The sequence below is a fragment of the Crinia signifera genome, chromosome 4 (genome assembly GCF_055691185.1).
Source record: "Crinia signifera chromosome 4, ASM5569118v1, whole genome shotgun sequence".
Classification (NCBI taxonomy): domain Eukaryota; kingdom Metazoa; phylum Chordata; class Amphibia; order Anura; family Myobatrachidae; genus Crinia; species Crinia signifera.
In genome coordinates, this window is record NC_139220.1 from 175121841 (window position 1) to 175149319 (window position 27479).

The window sequence follows — 27479 nt, forward strand, 5'->3', positions numbered from 1 at the left end:
TTGGCCTCTGTGGGCCATTTAACATTGTTTCCTATGGAAAAATCGTGTCAATTGAGGCATTGAACAGTAAAATCGGGTCAATTGAGAAATTTAACATTGTTCCCTATGGGAAATCGCGGGCATCGCGTCGGTCGCGTCGCACCCGATTTTTAGTGCATTCAATGGCCGCGATGCCCGCGATTTTTTTACCTGCGATGCCCACGATCAAAATCGTGGGCGCCGTGCTAGGTAAAGAGTACCTTTATTTTCTACACCTGAGGAAGCTCAAAAAGAAATCAGCATTCAATAGCCTGCTTTTAGTTTCCAGGACCATGTTAGCTCATAGGTCTGGGAATTTAACCTAGGTTCTATGAGTTAACAGGCATTAACATGGTAATTTACTAGGTAAGAAAAAGGGGCTCTTACTGAATAGCCCCAGATGTTAAAGCCCAAGCATGCCACCCTTTTTCACCAACAGACGATCAAATAATAGGCATACTGCCTAATAGCAACATATCCATGTAAATAATGGGATGTGGTCATTAGGTCGACAGTCGAAAGGTCAACACGTGAAAAAGATTGACATGCATTAAGTCAACATGGTCAAATGTTGACACATGCAAAAGGTCGAGATGGAAAAAGGTTGACATGAGTTTTTCATGATTTTTTTTTTATCCGACATATTTTACCATCCCAGTGGGCATAGAGGGAGAATAAAATAGTGTTGTGAGTGCAGGAAGGCACTGTGCCCAAATCATGGTAAGCGCAGTGGGCCTTGCGAGGGGACGCCATACACTGTCCATGTCGACCTATGTATTTTTTATGTCAACCTTTTGCTCGTGTCAACCTAATGTATGTTGACCTTTTTGTCATGTCGACCTTTTTCATGTGTCGACCAATAGTGGATGACCTTTTTACTGATGACCTAAGACACTGTCGAAGTCGACCTAACAACCAGTACCCGTAACTAACATCATGATTTATGCTGCATGGAATGCTACTACAACCACATCTGAATTGCCCCCATTAGGCAGGGAATATACCATAGAAGACATTTGTGTTTTTCTTATACACAGACTCGGTCACATCTATTATTTAGCCAAATAAAACAATAAAAAGACTGTACATAATACAATGACCAGGAGACCAGTTGGCTTCATCTCTACTACTGACAGCACATTGATGTATTATAGAATTACCAACCAGCCATGGAAACAAGTGATAGTTCAGTAGTTACATGGCAGTTCAAGAATGTTCCCTTCTTCTCCCTCAAGCTGTTAATGAACAACAAGTCAGAGCCTTGGTGCAGATTTTGACTGAAATAGTAGGTGAATGCAGTTCAAGCATTAAGTAAAAGAAAGCCTACAGTTAATTTTTCACAGTTCTATACCCTTGGAAGGGCAACTGGATTTGGAATGTACTTAGAATTGCTTTAAGGTAAAAAAGAAAATTTAGAGAGAAAAAAAAGAGTTATTGAAGAAACTAAATTCCCCTATGGAAACCGTGCATGAGTATTAAGGGTAATTGGATTTTATTATACTGAAATATAACTTACATTAATTTAGGACATAGGGAAAATAACCACATGAAATGATAACCACATGAACTAATCCATGAGTTATACCAAATAAATAGTACTAAGGGCATTTTGTACAGTATGTACACAGTAATGGAACAAAGGCAAAGTGGTGAGTGAAAGAATATTGCTTGCACCCATTGTTGTAACTCATTTTCCATTACTTTAACATAGACAGCAAAAAGTGTAGCAGTTGTTCAAATATTACGGTCTAATGCAGCAGCATTAGCCGACAGGGGTAGCTGTCAATGTATTAATAAAAATGGTAAAATATGTGGTATATGTCTGGTGCTGGCACATAGCTCATTACAACCTATGTTTAGCACTATCCATACATTATGGGCCTTATTCTGGTTGGAGCGGCCGGGCCGTACGCGTACGTCCCGGTGTTTTTCATGATCTGCGCATGTGCAGATACGCTAATGCGCCGGCGCGAACACTCCACAACGCTTACGGCCGGGGTCTCAACGTGCGAAAAAACCTGTACGCGAGTGTACGGGTAATGGGGGCGGCATAGGGGCGTGTTGATGGGAGCGGCCGAAATAATGAGGGAAAATGGGTGTAAATATGGGCGTACACGGGGGTGTGCACCAAAAATGAGCGGTGCTACTACCGCACGATCGCCTAAAGCACCGTTCATTTCGGACACCAGACAGGCGCCCGGCAACCGCCAGCTCAGACCACCCCTACAGATACCGCATGCCAGCGTGCGCCTGGGATTGCTAATTAACGCTGATTACTACTCAAACACATACACCTGAATGTAATAAGCAATGCTGCAGTCTATTAAGTCCAAACCATGATTTCACTACCTGCAAGCCACACACACAGCACGCAAACACATTGGAAGCTTCTCTTTCTATACTTCTCCACATTTAAACGTTTGTTTAATTTAAGGTAAGAATCTTTTTAAGACCTGCTTATATACGCTAAGGTAGGGATTTGCTAAACAGTTAGACACATTCACTACGTGCTTTCATAGACTTTACACAGTAGCACACTCAATCTACACAAGTCGACATGTGTCAACGTGTTCACTCTAATACAAACATAGGTTTTCTATTTAGGATACAATAACATAAACCACATCTAACACCTACAAAGGATGTTTCAGCAATGTTTGAAGGCCATGACCACTATTTTGCACACAATCTTTGTATAGTACCCAAAATACTGAACTGTACCACTATCTTATCTGCTATGAATTGGATTTGACTACACTCTGGATGTAAGATGCCACCAATCAGATTATTGCACTCACATCTCTCCAACAAAGGATTCCTACATCTGCTTATGACACTGTCAAATCATATATATTTAAAAAGTTATGCATGTTTGTTCACAAGCTATTTTATCATGTTTGGCCCATTCACACATCTTTTTTTAGGGAGGACACATATGCATTCCTACACAAATGTACCTTTTCACCCTTGTTTGTCTGCCTCACCCACTCCATGAGGAAAGCATTGTTCTGGACCTGCTTTTACCTACTACTGTAGGAGCTACCTCACCTGCACACAAACTGCTTTCTCACCTATGAAGTTGCTCTGCACATGTGCTGACACAAACTAATTAGCTGAGAAAAGTTGGATAGGAACATGGTAATGGCCATGGAGAGGGTTACACATGGGAAACTTCTACCACACTTCATCAAATGTTCAAAAATACCCTGGTCAGTAAGTACACATAAATCTAGTATTTGTTTCACACAAGAAATTACACAGACCACAATTTTGATTTAATTGGGAAAAGAAATTTATTTGCTGTTCAGCATCACAGCTTATTTCACACTTTAATGTAAGAAATCAAATAAACAAATAAAATAGACACAAAAATAAAAAAACTGCCAGAACAAGAGGTTGCATATCTCCAAACATGTGTTACCCTGCAAATGCAATGGTGAAAGAAATGGGGACACCAGAATACGTACTGCAACAACCAGGGTGAATACTAAGCAAGATACACACCACCAAAAAAAAATATCCTGCATTTGTAGAGGTCAAAATACGAACTTTCATGCCCATGGCACGCAAATGGATCGATGGCCAACTCAGGAAGCGGATGTCCAGTGCAATTTAAACCTTTGGGCTCCAACCACAGAGGAAGTGAACCAGGTCTCATTTGGGCCCTTTTTTGCCCCTTTTAGATGGGGCCTTGGGGACAGGGGCCTTTGGCTCAGCTGGCTTTCGGCGTCTTCCCCTAGTCGACACAGGAGGGTCAGCAGACGTGGAAGGTTGGGGAGCAGCTTGGGGTGGGGCAGCAGATGGGGGATTGTCCCTTAGGGACCTGGCGGTGGACAGCTGCTCCGCAAGAAGTTCATTCTGGCGGCTGAGGTGTTGGCCAATGCTTACTATGCCAGCCGCCAGAGTTTCATTAATGCGGTTCAAGCCCTCAACCTGCAGCTTGTTTGTGGCCTTCCACTCCGCCAGAAAATCCGCCACCTGCTGCTGACGGATCGCAGCATCCACCCCTTGCTGCTCGATCCTCTCCAGCGTCACCAACAGGCTCTCATCCCATGTCTCCTGTGGCTGGGGCTGGGGGCGACGTCTTGGTGGAGGCTGGACCACTTGCTCCACCTGTGGCTCTGCAGAGGAAGATGCTGCCGGTACATCCTGGGTTTCTGCTTCTGCTAGGATAAGAATTGAAAACAATGTCACCATCACATACGCAATAAAAAATATCTTTCTAAATACAATGCATTACTGTGACTTACCATCAAAAGCAGCATCAAAGACCTCCGCCGGGAGCTCACTGTCCATATTGGAGATCCCCCTGATCTCCCCCACATCAATCACGTCCAAGGAGTCCTGCTCCAGGGGGGTATACTCCAAATGGTCAGGCATAGGACCTCTCCCGGTGGACATGCTGTGGTTGTACCGGTCAGTCATCTTCCTCTTCAGTGTACTTTTGAAGTCAGTCCACCTACAAGTTTAAAAATACAAATATCACCATGAGATATGTGCACCACTGTGCTACGTGTAGGGTTACCACCTAGTCCCTTAAATTCCGGACACATGTTCATTACACAGGTTCTGTGGCAGTTTAAAATTAGGTGAAGTGGAGTCTTGAAGTCAGCCAGCCACAGAACCTGTGTAATTAATATGTGTCCGGAATTAAAGGGACTATGTGGTACCCCTAGCTACGTGACATTTCCTAGTGTGGGTGCTCTTATGTTTTTTTGCCATATGTGTCCCACACACACATTCATGTCTAAATTAGGAGGCATTTCAGTGTCTCATCTCATTCATTAGGCCACTAAATGCACATACATACATCACTATGCAGAAATGACATCATCCATGGCCAAATTAGGCACCTCCACCTGGTGTGAAACTACACATTCCACCATAGCTTGACAATGTGGTTATTATGGAGTAATTTAACTATGGAATGGCATACTGGGATGTGTAGTTTCTCACCAGCTACATGTGCACAGTTTGGTCATTCTTGTTTCAGTAGCATCATATGGAACATGTTACAACAACTCTTTCAAAAACACACTTTCTCTTGTCCCATCACATACTGCACATGAGCAGAACTGTGCCCATAACCTCACATCACACCAATGGTGCATGTTTCATATATCAATGTGGGTTATTAGACATGGTTGTGTTCACATGTGACATTGAAGTGTAGCACTATCTACAAACACACCTTTCTATTAGTCTCAAAACATACATGTAACATATGTACACACATATGACATCAGGGGGACAAAGACCAGGGCAATTTCTCAGCAGTCTCCAGCAGGAACTGAGGCCCTTATTCTAGTTCACTCTTTCTGCCCAAATATTTCTTTGATGGACAAAACCATGTGCACTGCAGGTGAGGCAGGTGTAAAACCCCACCCAAATCTGATTATCTCTGCACAAGTAACACCTGCCTCACCTGCAGTGCACATGGTTTTGTCCATCTAAGAAATATTTGGCCAGAAAGAGTGAACTAGAATAAGGGCCTCAGTTCCTGCTGGAGACTGCTGAAAAATTGCCCTGACAAACACACTAACCTTTTCTTCACCGCGTCCCAATTTCTGACCACTGGTGCCACCTGGTTCACTTCCTCTGTGATCTTCTCCCAAAGGTTTCTCCTTGCACTGGCACTAGGCTTCCTGGTTGCCAATTCAATCCATTTGCGTGCCCTGGGCACTAGAATTCGCATTTCGGCCTCTACAAATGCAGGGTTTCTCTTTCTGGTGGTGGTATCCTGCTCAGTCCTCACCCTAGATGTTGCAGCACGTTTTGTGGTGGCCCCAGTTCTCTCACCATGCACCTGCTGGGTCACACCTGTTTGGAGAGATGCAACCTCTTGTTCTGGCTGGTTGCTTGGCCCTTGTGGAGCTGGTGGAGGTTCAACAGGGCCTGTTACTGAGGGGCCCGCTTGATCTTGCAGGCTACTCCTCTCTTGGGCCCTCCTTCTCCGCTCCTGTTCCCTCTTGTTCAGTGCATCAAGCAGGGATTGTGCTGTAGCTCTCTGCAGAGCGTCCTCAGCTGCGGAATCGTCTGAGTCAGACATGTTTGCAGCAATTGTGGGCTGCATCTGACTGAATATTTATATGTTAATCTCCCGCCATGAACAAGGGGGCGTATATTTTTCCACGCAATGTAGATGCAAATTTACGCCGATATTTCCCGCCGATAATTCCCGCTTACATTACACAGGTCTCAACGCACCTGATCAATCACCTGTATATGCACATACACAGGTTGTGGAGCATTGTGGGCTACATCGTGAAATGTGTGCACCTGTCATTCCAATGATGAGTGTTGTCAGCTGGTATCTGTTGGAGTTCGTGTATGCTTTGTGAGTCACATTTCAAAACATCACGTTACAATGTTTTCCTTACATATGTAATGTGTATGAAATTGTCATACAGCAACATGTCGCATTGTGGCCCTTTAAGCAGTGTAGTTATAAGTAGAGGGTTGCGTGTATTATTTTCCGCAGACTGTAAATACAGTACTCCTCTCCATGGAAATCGGTCTATCGTGCCCCCTTTAAGCAGCGTGGTTATAAGTAGAGGGTTGCGTGTATTATTTTCCGCAGACTGTAAATACAGTACTCCTCTCCATGGAAATCGGTGTATCGTGCCCCCTTTAAGCAGCGTGGTTATAAGTTGATGGTTGCGTGTATTATTTTCCGCACACTGTATATACAGTTCATCTCTATATTGAATGCATGCTGTTGGTTGTGGTGTGTGTATATCGGAACGGTCCGCGTAAGTTTCTATTCGCATCCAGTTTGTTAATGTAAGAGGGATTAATAAAGTTAATACCAAACAAACAATTTTTTCGACCAATCAGCAAGCACCAAAAGTGATATATGTACCTGCAATTAATAACTGCGCCATTGCCACTATGACTTGTAATCGAGCTAGGCCCTTTTCCACCCCTGAGCTGTTGGCCCTGGTCGACGTTATGGACCATCACCTGGGGCCCAGGGGCCCATATGTTAGCAATGCGGACAAGCGGCGGGCGTATACTGCTGCCCGCCGCCTGATCTTCTCGACGACCGGCGTCCGCAGAAGCCTGGGGCAGGTTGAGCGGCGCTGGTCAGACCTGCGCCGGCGGCAGCCGGTTTTTCTCAACAGCCTTCGCCGCCATATTGCCCGATGTAAGTTTTGATTACTAGTATGTCAGCGTTTTTTAGCAATGTTTTGTGTACTTTTTATAAATATGTTCCTGAGTATGGGGGTGTATATGGGGGTGTATATGGGTGTATATGGGGGGTATATGGGGTGTATATGGGGGTATATGGGGGGTATATGGGGGGATATGGGGTGTATATGGGGGGTATATGGGGTGTATAGGGGGTGTATAGGGGGTGTATAGGGGGTGTATAGGGGGTATATGGGGGGATATGGGGTGTATATGGGGGTATATGGGGTGTATATGGGGGGTATATGGGGGTATAGGGGGTGTATAGGGGGTGTATATGGGGGTATATGGGGGTATATGGGGGTATAGGGGGTGTATAGGGGGTGTATAGGGGGGGGTATATGGGGTGTATATGGGGGTATATGGGGGGTATATGGGGGGGATATGGGGTGTATATGGGGGGTATATGGGGTGTATAGGGGGTGTATAGGGGGTGTATATGGGGTGTATAGGGGGTGTATAGGGGGTGTATGGGGGGTGTATATGGGGTGTATATGGGGTGTATATGGGGGTATATGGGGGTATATGGGGTGTATAGGGGGTGTATAGGGGGTGTATAGGGGGTGTATAGGGGGTGTATATGGGGGTATATGGGGGGTATAGGGGGTGTATATGGGGGGTATAGGGGGTGTATAGGGGGTGTATAGGGGGTATATGGGGGGATATGGGGTGTATAGGGGGGTATATGGGGGTATAGGGGGTGTATAGGGGGTGTATAGGGGGTGTATAGGGGGGGTTTAAGTAGTTGCTCAGTTTTTGGGTGTAGCATATCAATTAGTTTGCATGATAAATGTCTGAAATATAACAGCAATGATAATTTGGAAGGTTATGAGCATGACTAATGTGAATTATTCTTTCCCCCTTTTTTATGCAACCCAATCTTCGATTTCGATGTCATCAACATGAACATTTCAGCACAGGCAAGGGCACGCATGGAAGCCCGGGAGCAGGCAGCCCGGGACCAGGCAGCCCAGGAGCAGGCAGCCCTGGAGGAGGAAGAGGAGGAGGAGGAAGTAGAGGAGGAGGAAGAGGAGAAGGAGGAAGAGGAGGAGGAAGAAGAGGAGGAGGAAGAGGAGAAGGAGGAAGAGGAGGAGGAAGAGGAGGAGGAGGAGGAAGAAGAGGAGGAGGAAGAGGAGGAGGAAGAGGAGAAGGAGGAAGAGGAGGAGGAAGAGGAGGCCGAGACAATGGCTCAAGCTTGGGCCCACACAATTTCCCCATCCCCAACCCCCACCCCCTCCCCAACCCCCTCCCCTACCCCGACCCACACCCCCACCCCCACCCCCACCCCTACCCCCACCCCTACCCCCACCCCCTCCCCACCCCATTTCCAACCCCCCTACACCTCTCCACCACCCACCCCCAAACCTCTCCAATCCCCACTCACACCCACTACCTCTATCCAAATTCCCATCCCATCCCCCTTGCTCCTGACCCCCACAACCACCGCACAGCCAACCAGCGGCGACCAGGATGGCTCAAGTAGCCGTAAGTAAATAATGTGTCTAATGTTTACCTACACATTTCTACACATAAACAATCACAACAACCACATATGTGTATCCAACATCAACATTAGTTGCAACATATCACTGCAGGGCGACCATGAGGTGTGTCCAGTGGCGTAACTATACCTCCGCAGCCCCCGCGGTGGCGGGGGGGGCGCAGAGAAATTGGGGGCGCCGCCGGGGGGGCTGCGGAGGTATAGTTACCTGTGGTCTTCGTCTCGCCCGGCTCTCTGCCGGGACCTGCCTGACGTCACGGTCCCGGCCGGCTCCTGCTGCAATGAAAACTGACTATTATAAAATGGCTGCCCCCATACTGCAGACAGTTTTCTGTCTGCAGTATGGGGGCAGCCATTTTCTAAGAGTCAGTTTTCATTGCAGGAGCCGGCCGGGACCGTGACGTCAGGCAGGTCCCGGCAGAGAGCCGGGCGAGATGCAGACTGCGGGGACAGGTAAGTGTGAGAAGGGGGGTCAGGTTAGGTGGGGGGGTGGCGGGTGGCGGGCGGCCGGCGGCGGGGGGGGGGGGGGGGGGGGGGGCGCCGAAAAAACATCCGGCGGGGGGGCGCTGAAAACCTAGTTACGCCCCTGGGTGTGTCCAGTCCTTCTCCAGGAACAAGGGTCCCCTTGGTGGTTTTTTTGAGTGTGGCCATGCCTCACCCCTTGAATAATTGACATAACAGTACATCCAATGAGATATCCGACATTAGTGGTGTGGTAGTAATGTGGCTCCAGGTGTTGGGTAACTCCAGTTCCCAGCATGATGTGCAACATAAATGTAGAGATTGTTTTGTTAATAGTGTGTGAGGCCATGCGGATGCATGCTTTACAAACATAGCTGTAGGCCTATAATTTGTACAGCAATGTCCTAAATTTAAAATAGTAAGGAGTGCTTAAGCCACAACAATGTCATAACCCTTAAATAGCACAGCCTAATTGTGAGGTTAGAGGACAGTCCCCCAAAACCAAAGTACCAATTGGGATACAGCATACATTCATCCATGAAGGAGTAATTTAATTAATGTTATTTACTATGTACAGTATGTGTGTGTTAACATATTATTTTTTAGTACTGTGTTTACAGCAGACCCATCTTCAATGTAGTTTCAAAATGTATGTGGCCTTCACACATAACTCTGAACTTTTTATTATGTACAAATACAACAAACATTTGTGTATGTTATATATATATTTTTTTTTTTTATCCCTTCACTACAGACACTGAACAGCAGCAGGAGGAGGTGGCAGCCCTAATGAGGGAGATTGTATTGACCCTCCTGTACCTCCAGATCCTGTTTGGACTTCTGGAGGCCCGGATTTAATTTTTTTTATCCCCCCCCCCCTTATTATTGTTGTCCAAAATAAAAGTTTATGTACAGTTCGAACTTGCCTGTGTTTTTACTAATAAATATGTTAGAGGGCTTGTAAGGGTAGGTACATACAGATGTGTACTGTAAGTTATACTTGTAATTTGAGGTGAGGGGTAATGATTGATGTGTGAATGTGTGTGTTTTTGAGTAAAATAACACATAGTGAAAATGCATGAATGTTTAATGTTGTTCGATTAAAACATCACACATAACATCAGGGTAGGTATACATGTTACACATTTTGGACAAACTAATTATGGACATAATTTAGTACATATACAGAAACACCAACATAACTTGATTTAAAAGTAACAGCAATATGGGGACACATAGATAGTGATTAAAATGCCACATTAGAACATAACAAATATACATGTAATGAGGGTTCAAATGTAGTTTTATTAGGTCTTTATTAAGGTAGACAATTGAGTTAATAGAAAACAATAATTGAATAACAAATAGATTAATTAATCAATTGTCAGATTAGTAGTTGAGAGGCAAGATTTGCAGGTCCATATATGTGAAGGGTATGGCAGCGTACACGGACGTACGCTCACTCTCACGAGCGGTGACATAAGCTGTGTTTTCCATTGAAAACAATAGGGACCCGTCCGTGCAAACTGGCGTACGCTCAGATCTCCGCAAGAAGTCGGTGGGGAGACGGAGGAAAGACGTCCGTAAACGGCGCCGTACGCTCAGTTGTACGCCTGTTGTCGGAGTGCAAGGGCTGGGCCGTCCGCGTACGTTGCCGTACGCTCATCTGTACGCCACTCCCCTTCTACGGTATTTCTGCCCGTACGTAAGCGGCTGATTTGTGGGTGGACCTAACCCTAACGGCCGCGTACGGCTAGCGTACGTTAATGGCGAACGTACGCACGTTTGGCCGCTCCGATCAGAATAACCTCCTATATCACTAAAGGTGTTAATGTCTATCATAGTTAGAAGGCTTAATTAGGTCATACCTGTTGTACTGGCCATGAGACAGACAGGTGGACTGTCCACCCAGCTGCTGATTTCTCATACTTCCATCTATCCAGTGATTCCCAAACTGTGTGCCGTGGCACCCTGGGGGGTCTCAGGACCTTTTCAGGGGTGTGCAAAAGACAGAGTTGGGTAGTCTTCCGCACAGGATTGGTAGTGATGTATTTAGATATGAATGAAGGCCCCCTCTTATTGAGATAATTACTTGATATTGTAGTACTTCTTAGGGGTGTGCTACCACTGACACAAAATGATGCATGAGAATATGGAGAAAGAGAACGTGTGTCTTGTTTGTGGTGCACCACAAACAAGACACACGTTCTCTTTCTCCATATTCCCTTTTCAGGGGTGCCCTGGGTTAGAGTACGATGACCAATTCAAATTATGTATGGTGAAACTAACAAGCAAAACCAGTGCTGGTGGCTTTCAAGCATAACGTATGTGGACAAACAGTAGCAAATCCTGTCCCTCATCTCACCTAAGGATATTATTTAAATACAATTTACTTAATATTTGTTTCTGAATAAAAGCATTTGGCCTAGGGGTGCTGTGAAAATAATTTGTGCTCTATGGTGCCATGATTCAAAAAAGTTTGGGAACCGCTGATCTAAAGTCTGACTTGACAACATAGTGCAGTTCTTAGATACACCATTTGTTTCCTGTGTTACTGTGAGCAGTACCCATAGCAAGATTAAGGGGGGTAGGCAGGGGATACTCTATCCCAGACCCTTTCTCTTAGGGTGCCCCCGATCAGAGCAACGTGACATCACTAGGTCTACCGAGTCCTGGCGCAGTGTGTAAGTACAGGTTGAGTATCCCTCATCCAACATTCCAAAAAAACAGTAGGTTTTCAGAATATCCTGTTTTTTGGGGTTCTTTTTTTACCACCCCCTGTACCAATTTTCATACTCACCCGGTCCACATACATCCACCGTGTCCGTCTTTAGAGGCATTCACAGTCCAAATTGTTCATTGTGCATGTGAGCCAGTGACGTTGTGATGTCATCTGCACATTGCATCATTGGGACTGGGGATGCCTCTCAGGATGGATGCGATGGACGTAATTGGGCCCAAGCATTTCAGATAAGGGATACTCAACCTGTAGTACAAAGGCTGCTGCTGCTATTTTTGCGCATGACCAGATAGATGATACAGTACAATTCATGTTTCTATTTGTATTTTAAAGTTGTTTAACTTGTCTTGTGGTTGTCACTACAAATAGATGTATCTCAATTAGATGGAGCTATAAATAGTGCCCACACTCCAATGGTTTAAAAGTAATATACACAATCCTTACCTCCCAACATGATTTATCGCAGGAGGGACAAAATGCTCTCAACCTGGACTTACTTCTCAATATATAATTTCAATCACCTGTGTTGAAATGCCTTTATTATAAATAAAAATAATTCAACACAGGTGATGCAAATCATATTTTAAAAGAAAGAGAGCATATTGTCACTCTTGGAATGGGTCACAAGGTACTGTATGCACAATGTAATATACACCCTTTACCCGGGCCCCTGTCTAAAGTGCCCTGGACCCCCTAAACCTTAATCCGGCCCTGGCAGTACCGGCTGGCTGACAGCGCAAAAGCAATGCAGAGGCCTGATGTCAAGAGGCACCATTATTTAAAAATAGAACTACAGATGGAGTCTTTAGACGGGGACCTGGCGCGACTATCGCCATGCACCAGGAATAGGGGTGTGCATGGCCCCATTCACAGAAGTCCCATCTGCTTTCCAGCACAGTGTGTGAGACACTGATGCTCTCCGCAGCTCTCCACACTGATTCCGAAGCTTGCATCGACCCATCAGCTGAGGTACACCCAGCATACCCAATTGGATGCATAAGCGAGTGAGATGCTCGCGCACCTCCGCCATCCATCAATCTGTATTAATTTTGAAGGTTTTGAAGGTTATCCTTTTGAGACATTCCAGCTTCAAAACCATTGTCTTTGTCTGCAATAAATTTCTAAAGCAATTGCTGTAGTGTTAGAACAGGAAGACAATTGCCAGAACCCTCTGCAGCTACTCAAGATGTCAGGAGGATGTCACATGAGAACTGTCAGGTGGTAAGGCAAGGGACAGCTGGGAGCAGGGTCAGTTGCTCGGGGGACCAGAAGTAACTGATCTGGAGAGTGGACCTACACTGAGAAGCTTCCAGGAACCTACAGAGATTTGGAGCTGCCTGGAGCCAGTGTAAGAGTGGTAAGATAGACACTGCCAAGCCCCCACAAGGGCCTCATACATCACATCCATGCCTTCATCATAACAGAAGACTTAGAAGGTAAATCAGACCTGATCGCTGGGCTGCTAATCTGAGCCAAGCGATCATTTAGCAGCACCCGCCAAATCCGTCCCATGTGCGAATACCTGCAAATCCATCCACAATCACTGACCATTGAATGATTCCCTCCCTTGAAACTCCAAGGAAAATGCTGGGAGCCTCCCGAAAATGTTGGGCACCTGTCAATCTCACTGCGTACTGCCAGCAAAGAAAAGTCGTTGCTGCCTTTCATTACAGGGAGAGGTCGCGCATGTGCACTATGATCCGTGCACATGCACATTCCCTTGATAATCGCTCGTGCTACAAATTCACAGCCCAGCAATTAGGTCTGTATCGGGCCCCTAAGCTGTGTACACACAGGGGCAATAGGGGCTGAAATCGCTGGAAATATGGTCGCTGGAGACCATATTGCCAATGATTGGAGTGTGCCCCGGCGATAAATCGCCGGGTGCGCGCTCCCATTTTCAGCCCCATTATAATCACTTTGTGCAGGAGCTTGCTCCTGCGACCAGCTGATTACCTCTGTGGCTCCCCCGGCAGAGGTTCCTTCTCATCAGCGACCATCTCTGGTCACTGATGAAAATGAGAAACTGAGCAATATATTGCTCAGCCATATATTGCTAGCAATATATGGCTGAGCAATATATCTCCCCCCATGTGTACACAGCTTTAGTTAGAGCTGCAGGAATTCAGGTAGCCATAGGTTGTACTTGTTGTTTCTACTATAAATGGACAGATCCTAATAAAGCTGCCCTATCAAGAGATCTATTACATCTAGCAGCCTTCCATGTTCACACCTCTTTGCTGAATACAGAAGGTTATAATAAAGCAGTATGAGTTGCCAGCCTTACTGTAGGTATAGAAAGGACTCTACAACTATCTCCCTAACTAACAACTATAAATAAGGAAGGCAACATATTAGGAATTGCCTTAAGGATCCACATAAATGTATTATAGAGAAGGATTGGGGCATCTCAGCCTAAAATGGGTATGGGTAAAAATCAGAACCGGCCAGCACCCCGGAATGCTGGACTGGACAGGCTCCATTCATAAATAGCTGTCATTCTGAAGTTTATAGTGTCCGGTCCAGGGGGGTGCATTGCCGAGGGTGTCCCGTCTGGTGGGGATGCTGTGACACCTGTCACCAGGGAGAGGAGGAGGGGGAGAAAAAAGACTCCCTGCAAGTTCCAGGGATGTAATAAAAACCGTAATGGTCTGGACCATATGAGGAGGGTGTAATGTCCCTGGGGAAAGCTATCACAAGCACAACGTCTGGGTGGGACACCCTTGGACAGGCACCGATCCCCACCGGATATTACAAGCTCCAAAATACAGAGTTTGATAGTCCGGTCCTGCATACCGGGGTCCTGTCCAGATCTGGTTTTCACTTAGTCCCGCCTAAAAGGTCAAATCAAAATGCACCAACCATGAAGCTAGCCAGGTTATTGTATACACAACCTCACGTGATACAGATTTAGAATTATGCTTACTTTTTCAATAATTATAAATCTATTTTCTTAAAGCAATAGCCCTTAATATAGGGATAAGATTGTAGCTAGTTATACTTAAGTCATGTGCAGCTCTATTTAAGTCCATTTTATAGAAAAACCTATAAACATTCTTACTGTATTTGTTAAGGATATTGTTTTATATTAGATGCAGAAATGGATTTTTCACAAATCAATCTAGGGGCCTTCCTAGGTCCCAAGGGGCTCCATAAAGATATCCTGGTCATTAAATAGTTGCATTGTGCGACTATCGCATGACGTTATATCATCTCATGGACCTGCCCACACTCCCACAGTCCCTTTTATAGGAGAAAAATGTCTGGACACACAAAAAGGTTTGATCCACTGTATGTGGGCAGTTTATTTTAAATGTGACACCGGTATTAAGCCTACTGCCAAAAGACTTAGAACCTGATTTGCATGCAATGCCGATGCACACGCTGCTGAGCATTTACTAGTAGAACGTGCCTGTGCCAAGGTACTCTCGATGCTGCCTGCAATCTGTAGCAAAAATATAGTACTATGGGTTGTTTGTGGGAGTAGGGCTCCAAAACTTGCCTAGGGCCCACAAGGTCTAAATCTACCCCTGGTTATATGTAGTGTGATATAAGGGACAATATAGAACTTGTGTTATGTCTATCTCAAAACAAGAGGGAATAAAGAAATTTGAAATGATTGGCACTAGTGAAGGAAATGTTTCAGTAGCCATTTCCTGCTAATCAGGAGCCTAGTATTTGATATTGATCCCAGTTTTGTGAGGAGCCACTGTTTAGGCATGCACTGCAATTACACAATAAAGGAGCACAGTCTCAGCCTTCCCTGGGTGTACCTAAAGTGCGGCAAAGTGAGGCACAGGTGATTTCCTTTTTGCTGTTGATTGCTGTGCTGTAATTCAGTCGTCAAATTGCTCTGTAATGGTATATGACATTGGCTGTTGGTGCTGCAGAATAGGTATTTTAGTTAGAAGTACTGTATATGGTTTCAGCTTTCAAACATGTTCACAAGGAGACTGTGATGCCATGGGAAACCATAAATCATTAATAGAGGCTTCCAGAATAGCAATACAATAGAACACTTCCTTGTGTCTTCCTACTGTTACCCAGAGTGATCTACTGCATTTTGGGTATTGGAGCTGACTGTGCACTTTAAAAGACACATTTTTATCAGAGGCAACTTCAGTTTTGTTGATGAACAATGAGTTCCCGAACAATAATCCCATAATAAAACACTTTTAAATGGCATATTTCCCTTTGTAGGAAATGAGACACATTACTAGCACACCTATATATATAGTTTAAAATAACTAAATTACTGAAAGAGCGCTTTGCAATTAGATTTGAATATGGAAATGAAAGCAATTCAGACATAATTGTTTTTTCCCCCTTATGACTGGGTAAGTTGAAAATAATGCCAGAAAACACTGCTGTGTTAATTGTCCGTGCTTAACCTATTTATTTCCCTGCTTGATATCTACAGCTTTTTACTCAACAGTGTTCTCATTTACCAGTTGTTCCCAGTGCGAACATATAAGCACACACTCTCACATTAAAGTACTGTAAACTACTGAAGGACTCAAAAGAATTAGGCTATGAAACTGGGCTTTGTATTCTGTGCAAAGGTATAAAATGAATGTGACCAGGCAATGTTGCTGATGCAGTACAATATTAAATTACCAGTGGAATGGGGTAAAACACTAGATAGGGCTGCAGTAAGTTTATCATTTATTGCAAAGCCAAGGCTGAAGTATATTTTAACCAGTATATAAACTTACATGATTTTATTTCACACCTCATTGGTAACTGCCATATATAAAAAATAGAAAACATTACTAGTATATAAAATGTAATCAATATAGATTTTTCCCCTGGAAAATGGTGTGGGTTTCTTAGGCCCCCACTGACTCCTCACACACTGAACCCATTGTAGATTCTTTATAACTTAAGCTGGCCATACATCTAAAGATTTATTGTCAGATCTGGCTGGTTGGAACAAAAACCTGGTAATGGATGAGAGCAAATGACAGTTGACCATTTACTTTGAAATGCTGGAAAACTGCCAAAAACTGTCACTCAGATACTACAAGGTTTTTAGTTCCAACCAGCCAGGTCTGTAGATGTATGACTAGCTTCAGGGCTGGTGCTAGGGTGTTCGGCACCCTCCTGCAAACTATAAATTTGTGCCCTCCCATACTTTACAAAGATACAGTATACACCGAAAGAAAGACATGTGGTCTCACAAGGAAGGGGAGTGGCCACACAATAGTACTCCCATTTCAAATTACACCACACAGTAGCACAATCTTATTCACATTACACAGCACCAGTGCCTTAACTAGACATTTTGGTGCCCTGTGCCAGAAAAGGAATTGATGACTGCCCTTCCACCACGGGTAAAAGAGGAAGAGTGCGCACTGAAGGTGCGTGTAAAAAATGTAGGAGCGTGGCTTCATGGGGAAGGAGCGTGTCCATATAAAAGTACCAATAACACCGTAATGCCCATTACACATTATGCTACACACCGTAATGCCAATTACACATTATACCACACACACAGTAATGCCCATTACACATTATGCCACACACCCTAATGCCCATTTGACATAATGACACACATTATGCTACATGTAATGCCCCAAGTACTCCTGCACATGCCCACAGTGATATCGCTGCTTATATAAAATGCCCACAGTTGCCGACAGTAGTAGCACTGCTTATACATAATGGCCACACCAGTTGCCAAAAGTAGTAGTGCTGCTTATACATAAGCCCATACTAGTTGGTGACAGTGGTAGCGCTGCTTATACATGATTCCCACAGTAACCAATGGTAGTAATGCTGCCTATATGTATGCCCACACCAGTTGCTGACAGCAGTAGCGCTGCCTATACATACAGTATGCCCACACCAGTTGCCACAATAGTAGCGGTGCCGATACATAAGCCTATGCCAGTTGCAGACGGCAGTAGCGCTGCCAGTACATATGCCCACATCACTTGCCAAAGGCAGTAGCGCTGCATGTACATATGCTCACACCAGTTGCTGACAGTAGTAGTGCTGCCTGTACATATGCCCACACCACTTGCCAAAGGCAGTAGCGCTGCATGTACATATGCTCACACCAGTTGCTGACAGTAGTAGTGCTGCCTGTACATATGCAAACACCAGTTGCCAACGGTAGTATCGCTGCCTATACTTATGCCCACACCAGTTGCTGACACTAGTGCTGCCTAAACATATGCCCACACCAGTTGCCGACGCAAGTAGCCCTGCCTATACATATGCCCACAACAGTTGCTGACAGTAGTAGCGCTGCCTATACATACACCCACACCAGTTGCTGACAGTAGTGCTGCCGATACATATGTCCACACCAGTTGCCGATGGCAGTAGCGATGCCTATACATATGCCCTCACCAGTTGCTGACAGTAATACCGCTGCCAATACATATGCCTACACCAGTTGCTGACAGTAGTAGCGCTGACGATACATATGCCCACAACAGTTGCTGACGACAGTAGCGCTGCCTGTACATATGCCCACACCAGTTGCCGACAGGAGTAGCGCTGCCTGTACATATGCCCACACCAGTTTCCAACAGGAGTAGCGCTAGCTGTACATATGCCCACACCGGTTGCAGACGGCAGTAGTGCTGCCTGTACATATGCCCACACCAGGTGCCAATGGTAGTAGCGCTGCCTGTACATATGCCCACACTAGTTGCCAACGGTAGTAGTGCTGCCTATACATATGCCCACACCAGTTGCTGATGCAAATAGCGCTGCCTATACATATGTCCACACCAGTTGCCAACAGCAGTAGTGCAGACTGCACATATGCCCACACCATTTTTCAACAGCAGTAGCGCTGCCTATATATATGACCAAATGGGAGTGGTATCATGCACAGGACAAAGGGTAATAGAAAGCAGTTTTTAAGAACCAACTAGAAGAACAATACAATTGATGACGTACAACAATTATATGGCGTTGGAGGTGCCCCCAGGAATCAAGTACTAGTATACTTAAAAAGAAGAGAAACGGTGGTCCACAGAGAGTGGCAGCCGTTCGCAGAAAGGATTCCTTTTTGGAGGCACACTTTTAAATTATCAAAAATAATGTATAATGAATGAGTTAAAACTTAGCTTTTAATTCCATTAAATCTAAAAAAATTATGATAAATCTATAGAACCATATGAGGTATAATTATCATGTGAACAAAGAAATATATATGTATAATACAGAATATTAACAATAACCACTGACATATATCATGCAACAGTTTATATATCAGTGGCAATAGGTGGTGTTATTTTTAAGGAAAGTAGGTAGCATACATATGCAATTTTAATCTTTAGATCCTTAAATAGGATAGCTGGTGACACATCCAGAGGTCAGTGTGTGACTGATCTGTATAGGAATAGTTTAAATAACTTTGAAAATATATAATGCCCAATCACACAAGGCCCGTAGATATTAAATAGCCGTTGATTATAGAGAATATATATAATATTATTTTTGTTAGTTGACAATATAATCAATCCGACAGGTATCCTCAAAAAGACGGGAAAAGTAAAAGTACAGTGGGTTTGAGATCAATTCTTTCTGCTGCCCGCCGTCTTCATGCAAATGAGCGGACGGAGGGTGAGAGAAGAAATTCATACACTGGTAGAAAAAAGCAAGTGTAAAGAGGACACTTCTGTCGTGGTGTTAGGTCAGCCCTGATACTGAAGCATTGCAGGGCTGAAATTCGCCACCAGAAAGTCTCTCCTGCACGGAAAAAGGGGGGGGGGAGGGGGAGAGGGGTTAAATAGAAAGAGGGGAAGGTAAAAAGGCCACGGTAAATTGTAGATCCTAATGAATCAAACAAAAGGTGTATACTGGTATCATTATTAGTGTAGTAACATTAAAGCAGCAAATTTGGGAAACAGTCTGCAACATTCATTAACATAGTATTAAACTGAAATGATTGTATCCAACAGTTCGACCAAAAATCAAAGAAAACATACACATACACATTGAAACATATTTGGTGATTATAGCGGTTGCAGTCTATCATATGCTCACAATAGTAGTACCTACTATTGTGAGCATATGATAGACTGCAACCGCTATAATCACCAAATATGTTTCAATGTGTATGTGTATGTTTTCTTTGATTTTTGGTCGAACTGTTGGATACAATCATTTCAGTTTAATACTATGTTAATGAATGTTGCAGACTGTTTCCCAAATTTGCTGCTTTAATGTTACTACACTAATAATGATACCAGTATACACCTTTTGTTTGATTCATTAGGATCTACAATTTACCGTGGCCTTTTTACCTTCCCCTCTTTCTATTTAACCCCTCTCCCCCTCCCCCCCCTTTTTCCGTGCAGGAGAGAATTTCTGGTGGCGAATTTCAGCCCTGCAATGCTTCAGTATCAGGGCTGACCTAACACCACGACAGAAGTGTCCTCTTTACACTTGCTTTTTTCTACCAGTGTATCAATTTCTTCTCTCACCCTCCGTCCGCTCATTTGCATGAAGACGGCGGGCAGCAGAAAGAATTGATCTCAAACCCACTGTACTTTTACTTTTCCCGTCTTTTTGAGGATACCTGTCGGATTGATTATATTGTCAACTAACAAAAATAATATTATATATATTCTCTATAATCAACGGCTATTTAATATCTACGGGCCTTGTGTGATTGGGCATTATATATTTTCAAAGTTATTTAAACTATTCCTATACAGATCAGTCACACACTGACCTCTGGATGTGTCACCAGCTATCCTATTTAAGGATCTAAAGATTAAAATTGCATATGTATGCTACCTACTTTCCTTAAAAATAACACCACCTATTGCCACTGATATATAAACTGTTGCATGATATATGTCAGTGGTTATTGTTAATATTCTGTATTATACATATATATTTCTTTGTTCACATGATAATTATACCTCATATGGTTCTATAGATTTATCATAATTTTTTTAGATTTAATGGAATTAAAAGCTAAGTTTTAACTCATTCATTATACATTATTTTTGATAATTTAAAAGTGTGCCTCCAAAAAGGAATCCTTTCTGCGAACGGCTGCCACTCTCTGTGGACCACCGTTTCTCTTCTTTTTAAGTATATATATGACCACCCCAGTTGCCGACAGCAGTAGTATGCCCACAAGTTGCTCACCTAATTTAGGCTGGCAGCTCATCCTCTCCTGCTTCCTTTTTTCAATCAGACAAGCTCCCCCTGTAGCTCCGCCCCTTCTGTTCCATGTAGCCATGCCCCTCAATTGCGTAGCTCTGCCCCCTTTCTGTCCCTGCTGATGACCAGGGGATTTAAGGAGCCTGAGGGAGCTCTGTGCTGTCTGTCATGTATGTATGACAGGCGCAGCAGCAGCTGGCCCAGCAGCCACAGAGGACAGCAGGGGATGCAGGGCTGAGAGAGCGCCTCTCCGGCCCGACGCCTACCTGCCTTGCATCATCTGCTGAGCGGGTAGTGCCGGCCCTGGCTAGCTTAACTGTGTATATGTGGTACTTTATGCAGAGCACGTCAAGGCATGAGGTAGGTGGCCCAGGGCAAATATTCCAATAATGGTAGAGGTTGTTGCCCGTAGTCCATTGGAGGTTTGTAATCTATTGGAGGCTGCCTATAGTCCAAGGCTGGCTGCCGGTAAGATGTAAATGGTGGTTCCATAATGTCAGGTTTCCCATAATGTCTGACTTTTACTTCTGACCTGTAGCTACAGGCACCTACTATCTGAGGGGGGCTGTGCACACACAGAAGAAATAGGGCAGTTGCAAACGGTAACAAAGATTCTGGCACCGTTGCCAGGTGAAACATTGTAAGCCACTGATTTCATATGTAAAAAATACCCCACAATGCAGAAAGTAATGAACTTATCAATTAGAACTCACCCTCATCCTCCCATTCCGTATTGCAGGACCGTCTTCTGCAAGTCTTAGCACATACAAGTCCATCTTGTATTCTCTCCCTCCACGTATACTGAATCCAAAACCTTTGGTTCCCTTCTCCATCTCTACCGTGAAATAGTCATAGTCCTGCTGTAAATGAAACACTGCTCAGTATGAAATCTCTATCAATCACTGCTGAACAATATACCTACAGCTATATATTTATCCATCTTTTCCATTCCAAGATCTTTCCTTAAAGCTCATGAAGGTATATATGAATTCTGACTTGTTACACTACCCTTTCCCTACAAAAGAAAGGTGAAAACCGAGAATAAAATATATTTTAAGTTTGTATAATGTAGACCATGAGCAACATAAATTACCCATCTTAGTAAGAGGTAACCTGCTTCAAAAATGAGCTGTATTATCAACAGGATTGGCAATGAAAAGGAAAGATAAACTTACGGTACTACTAGAATTTGTTGTATATGGGGGTAAATTAAATTAAAAAGAGTATTGAACAGGAAGAGAATATTTAATAATTTAATTTCCTTAAAAATAAATTTAAAAGTAATTACTATAAATGGCATAGAAACAACATTTGACATAAATCAGCTTAATTTGACTTCGCCAATGATTACATTTACACATATATTTCAGGATGAGTCTCCCATATCCGAAATGCTTGAGACCAGAAGGATTTAGGATTTTTCTGTATTGTGTGTTCTGTTTCTTATACTATATACACATACTGCATGGAATTTCATACAGAGTGTTTAATCCTTTTGTGCATGAAGAAAATGTTGTGTACATTGAACCATCAGAAAGCAAAGTTGCCACTATCTGAGTCACACTCAAAAATATTTGGGATTCATATATTACAGATATTGGATTTTTGGATATAGGCGTCTCAATCTGTACTACTGTATATATTGTAAAACATACATAAACATAACATACTGTAAATGAAATGCCCACCTGAAATTGTCTATAATCAGGGAGTGGATATTGCCTAGTATCAGGAGAATGTTGCCGGTACTCTATTAGAGGCGGTTGCCTGTAGTCCATTGGAGGCGGTTGCTGGTAATCAACTACTGGGGGGTGTCTGTAATCTACTGGAGGCTGCCTGTAGTCTGCTGATGGTTGCCGGTAATCTGTAAATGGTGGTTGCCTAATGTCTGGTTTCACATCCTGTCTGGCTTTTACTTCTGACCTGTAGCTACATAGAGAAAGAAGTATTAGCAGTTATACATTTGTTGTAATAAGGTTATAAATTAGAATACCAAAGACTGTTACCACATGCCTATAGAGTACAATTCCATACAGTGTGATGAAAAAAAAAAAAGTAAACTACCATGTTGCTAGAAACCAATATTCAGAAGGCCTTACAAAATCATGACTGGTTCCTTATGAAATGATAATTAGTATTGGTTAAGCGTTAACACTTTCTGTGTGCCATTTACAGCTCTGCAGCCAGGTCTAGGCCAATGTAGCCGTGAGTATATTTAAATGTGGACATGAAAAGGGTCGACATGGAAAACGGTCGACATGAAAAACGGTCAACATAAGTTTTTCACGATTTAAAAATAAAAAACTGACTTGTTTATACTTTATACTCCCAGAGAATACAATAGTGCGATAGTAATATAAACGAGCCACACTGACACGTGTCCAATTCGACTTATGTTGACACAGACATAAAAAACATAAAAAACACCTGTCGACCTTTTTCATGCCAAAATTTTGCTTGCGTTGACCTTTTGACCATGGCAACCTAATGAATGTTGACCCTTTTAACACATCGACTTTTTGACTGTCGAACAATAGTGGCAGACCTTTTGACTATCGACCTAATGACCCATACCCGTATAATACTCTTAAGGTGATATATGGAGCGACCATGTTGCTGAATCATGGGAAAAAAGTTCAGAGTAAGCCACTTCTTCGGCCTGGTAGGAGGCTTTACTATTACAACTTTGATTATAGGGAGCCATTCAAGCCTGCATGTCTTGGCCTGGCATCCCTGTTGCAGCATTTCATATGGCATACAGTACTCCACAAGAGAATACACTCCATGCAATACACAGTTTAACCATTGAGTGTGGAATGCTCCACAGACGAAAAGCTACAGTCAGGGGCAGGATTGGCCCTGGCGGGAACGAGGGTAACTTTCCGGTCAGCCGGCTCATAAGAGACCAGAACCGGCCGCTCTCTACCCTGGCTGGGCCACGGACTGCAGCTGGGTGGCATAATATATATATATATATATATATATATATATATAAATAATCCTTTATTACAAACTCAATAGCAGCTCTGGACTCAGTAAAATGCTGTTCAGTAATAGTGTATAGTATATAAAAAAAGACAGGTTCCATCAGCCAATCAGCGGGTGGTGCTACTGAAGCTTGAGGTCTATTCAAGGCATGCACAGCCCAGTTTAGAATTCTGGAACGGGATTGTGCAGTCTGAAGAGCCACTTGACAACTTTCAGGATGAACAAAGAGCACAGCTTCCTGGACCCAGGCAAATCTTCTGTGACATGAATGTCACTTATATAGAGTGGCCAGTACAGGGTGGCAGCACATGGACAATAAATGTAGCTGTACTATTAATTAGCAAATAATGCTCTGAGAGAAAAAACTTTCACTAAAAGTGATACAACATTCTGAATGTACCTGCTTTCATGGCCTTGTAATTGCAGTGGTTGTGGAGGCAGCGGGTGGGCTGCTGGACTGTGCTGGGCTACTGGACTCTGCTGTGCCATGGGGCTATGCTGCTGGGCCATGGGACTCTGCTTCTCCGAACTTGGTGCAGATGCTGGACTGTTTAATTCTGCACAAGGTAAAAAGGTTACTAAGAACGGTTCTGGAAAACATGCAAGCCAGATGTGTAACAATGTGCTTATACACCGCCACATAAAGTCTTCAGTATTCATAATACAGTATTTAGGCAACACATACAAAAAAAAAATAGTTGCTATTTGTTTCTTCCATTTTCAATTACAGTTCACATGTAATTAATAAAGAATGCAATATTTTCCCTGCATCACATTTTGACACCTCTAGCTTGGTACTGTATGTAACATATACAATAAGTGATTTATCAATTATTTCTTCTCTTATGGTGTGTACACTTGGTGAGATTCCCTTGCTATTCGATTTAAGATTCAAGTGCTATGCAACCTTTGCTATCACTGTACTTTTTACATACAATTCTTGTTATCTGTATTAGATTTGCACTATATAGTTATTGCTGCCCTATCTATCTGGGTTTCAATTTGTGCTGCCACTGGAACGCGCATCGGGATCGTAAGGTAAAAAAACCTGTACGATCTGCATACAATCTGCTTGCGATCAGCATACGATTTTGACTATACAGGTCGAGTATCCCGTATCCGAATATCCGTTATCCGAATTATTCCGAAAACCATACATTCCAGAAAGTGAAGAAACATTTTTTTTTTTGATAAAAACTCACTGGAGACATATGTAACAGCACTACTGAGGACATGACATGTAACTGGCACTATATATGTACAAGAAAATGATTGCTTGCCATTCAAATTCAGTATCTGAGATGGTGCACAAATTTTGTTTCATGTTTTGAAACCTTGTTTTTTGAACAAATAAAATATATTTGTGTGTATTTTATGTGGTAATAAAATATATATGTGTGTATTTTATGTGTTTATACAGCATAAATGCAAGATACTTCAAAAAACATCATTGAAATATTAAAATATTCCGAAATACGGAATAATCCGTTATCCAAAATTCTCCTGGTCCCGAGCATTTTGGATAAGGGATACTCAACCTGTATAGTCAAAATCTAATGTCAAATCTCACCATGTGTACACAGCATTAAGCATTAATGTTGGCTCCATATTTAATTTAATTCTACACAAAAGCAGCCCCACTCATTTCATTCCTTCCCTTTTGCCTGTTCAGCAATTTCATGTTATTAATATAAATAAATCAACAGCATTCTTTACTATCTATCATATTACCTGCAATGAGAGAGGCATTGTATTTTTAAAGTAAAACCTTTAGGTTAAGTTGATTAATATCAACTTTCTCTACCACAAGTCACAGTATACTAGTTAGCTATAATTGGGGCAGCACGGATGGTGAAATGGTTAGCATTACTTTCTCACAGTGCTGAGGTCATGGGTTTGATCCCCACCATGGCTCTAACTGTGCAGAACCCTGTGCTTGCGTGGGTTTTCTCCGGGTACTCTGGTTTCCTCCCACAACCCAAAAATATACTGTTAGGTTAATTGGCTTCCAACAAAATTAAACTTAGAATGTCTGTGTGTGCGTGTACATGTGGTAGGGAATATAGATTAAGATATAAATGTGGTGATTTCGCACTGGATCACTGCCTAATGGTACAATGTACGTATTAGTGATAAGTAGGCAGTGAAAACTCCTATACCCTAATTGATTAGCTTGTAAAGGCTGTAGAATTTAGTAGGGTAGGAGGTGCTCCCCTAAGTCAGAAAAATAACATAAAAGTACACATAGAAAAAGAAGACTTGTGTTGGGGGCACTGGTAGTGCCAGTGCCCCCAACACAAGTCTTCTTTTTCTATGTGTACCTTTAGGGAATATAGATTGTAAGCTCCACTGGGGCAGGGACTGATTTGAATGGTCAAACATTCTCTGTAAAGCGCTACGGAATATGTATGCGCTATATAAGAAACTGTTAATAAATAATAAATAAATATAATTCATGTGCATTACGTTATAAAGGGTGCACAAGGGACCCATGCAACCAGGACTATGATGAGGATGAGAAGGTAGTAAGTGATACGGTACTCTTTACCTAGAACGGCGCCCAAGGTTTGGTTCTTGGGCATCGCAAGGTAAAAAATCGCGTCGGTCGCATCGCATGCGACCAAAAAATCGCATGCGATGCGAACGACGCGATTACCGCGATTTTACATAGGGAACAATGTTTAATGGCCCACAGAGCCCAAATAGCCACCCTCAAGTGTGAAATGCCCCCCCAATTGTTAACGCCACCCCACGATCAACGTGAACCCGAAGCGTGGCGAGCGGCGGTGGTACGTGTCCTCCGACCTTGTTGAGTTGAGAATAGAAAGTGTGGCGTCCTCTCGCGGGCTCCACAGGTATCCGCGTCCGCTCGCTGCGCTCGCCACACTTTCTATTCTCAACTCCACGCCGACGTGGATAGTGGGGGTATGAAAAGGTTCGGAGGACGCGTACCGCCGCCGCTCGCCACGCTTCGGGTTCACGTTGATCGTGGGGTGGCGTTAACAATTGGGGGGGCCATTTCACACTTGAGGGTGGCTATTTGGGCTCTGTGGGCCATTTAACATTGTTCCCTATGTAAAATCGGGTCAATTGGGCCATTTAACATTGTTTCCTATGTAAAAGCGCGGTAATCGCGTTGGTCGCATGCGATGCAACCGACGCGATTTACATTTTAACATGCATTTCTATGTGAAATGATGGGCATCGCATCGGTCGCATCGCATGCCATTATAATGGCATGCGATGTACATGCGATGCCCGCGATGTCCGCCGTTCTAGGTAAAGAATACCAGTGATACTCATGCAAAATGAAGCACTAGTCTTTGATTTGGGAACTCTTCTTAGTTAATTACGACTGTCAGTATGATAAGTTACCACTACAGAGATAATGACCAGATAAATACTAACACCACATGCAGTTTTGCTACAAAAAATGTGGGG

At 43.5% G+C, this 27479-nt stretch overlaps 1 protein-coding gene across 10 annotated transcripts in view; it reads right to left on the reverse strand.

Moving 5' to 3' along the window:
• Nucleotides 1–27479, reverse strand: part of MAGI2 (membrane associated guanylate kinase, WW and PDZ domain containing 2) — an 838547-nt gene that overhangs the window by 62318 nt on the left and 748750 nt on the right. For 8 of the 10 annotated variants that reach the window (XM_083183056.1, XM_083183054.1, XM_083183057.1 and 5 more), the window contains 3 exons: nucleotides 24439–24595; nucleotides 22739–22979; nucleotides 21764–21910 (listed from right to left, as the gene is read on the reverse strand). In XM_083183056.1, the coding sequence (XP_083039182.1) occupies nucleotides 21764–21910; nucleotides 22739–22979; nucleotides 24439–24595 (545 nt within the window). The remainder of the gene's footprint in view (nucleotides 1–21763; nucleotides 21911–22738; nucleotides 22980–24438; nucleotides 24596–27479) is intronic. The other 2 variants (XM_083183055.1, XM_083183060.1) reach the window with 1 other exon arrangement.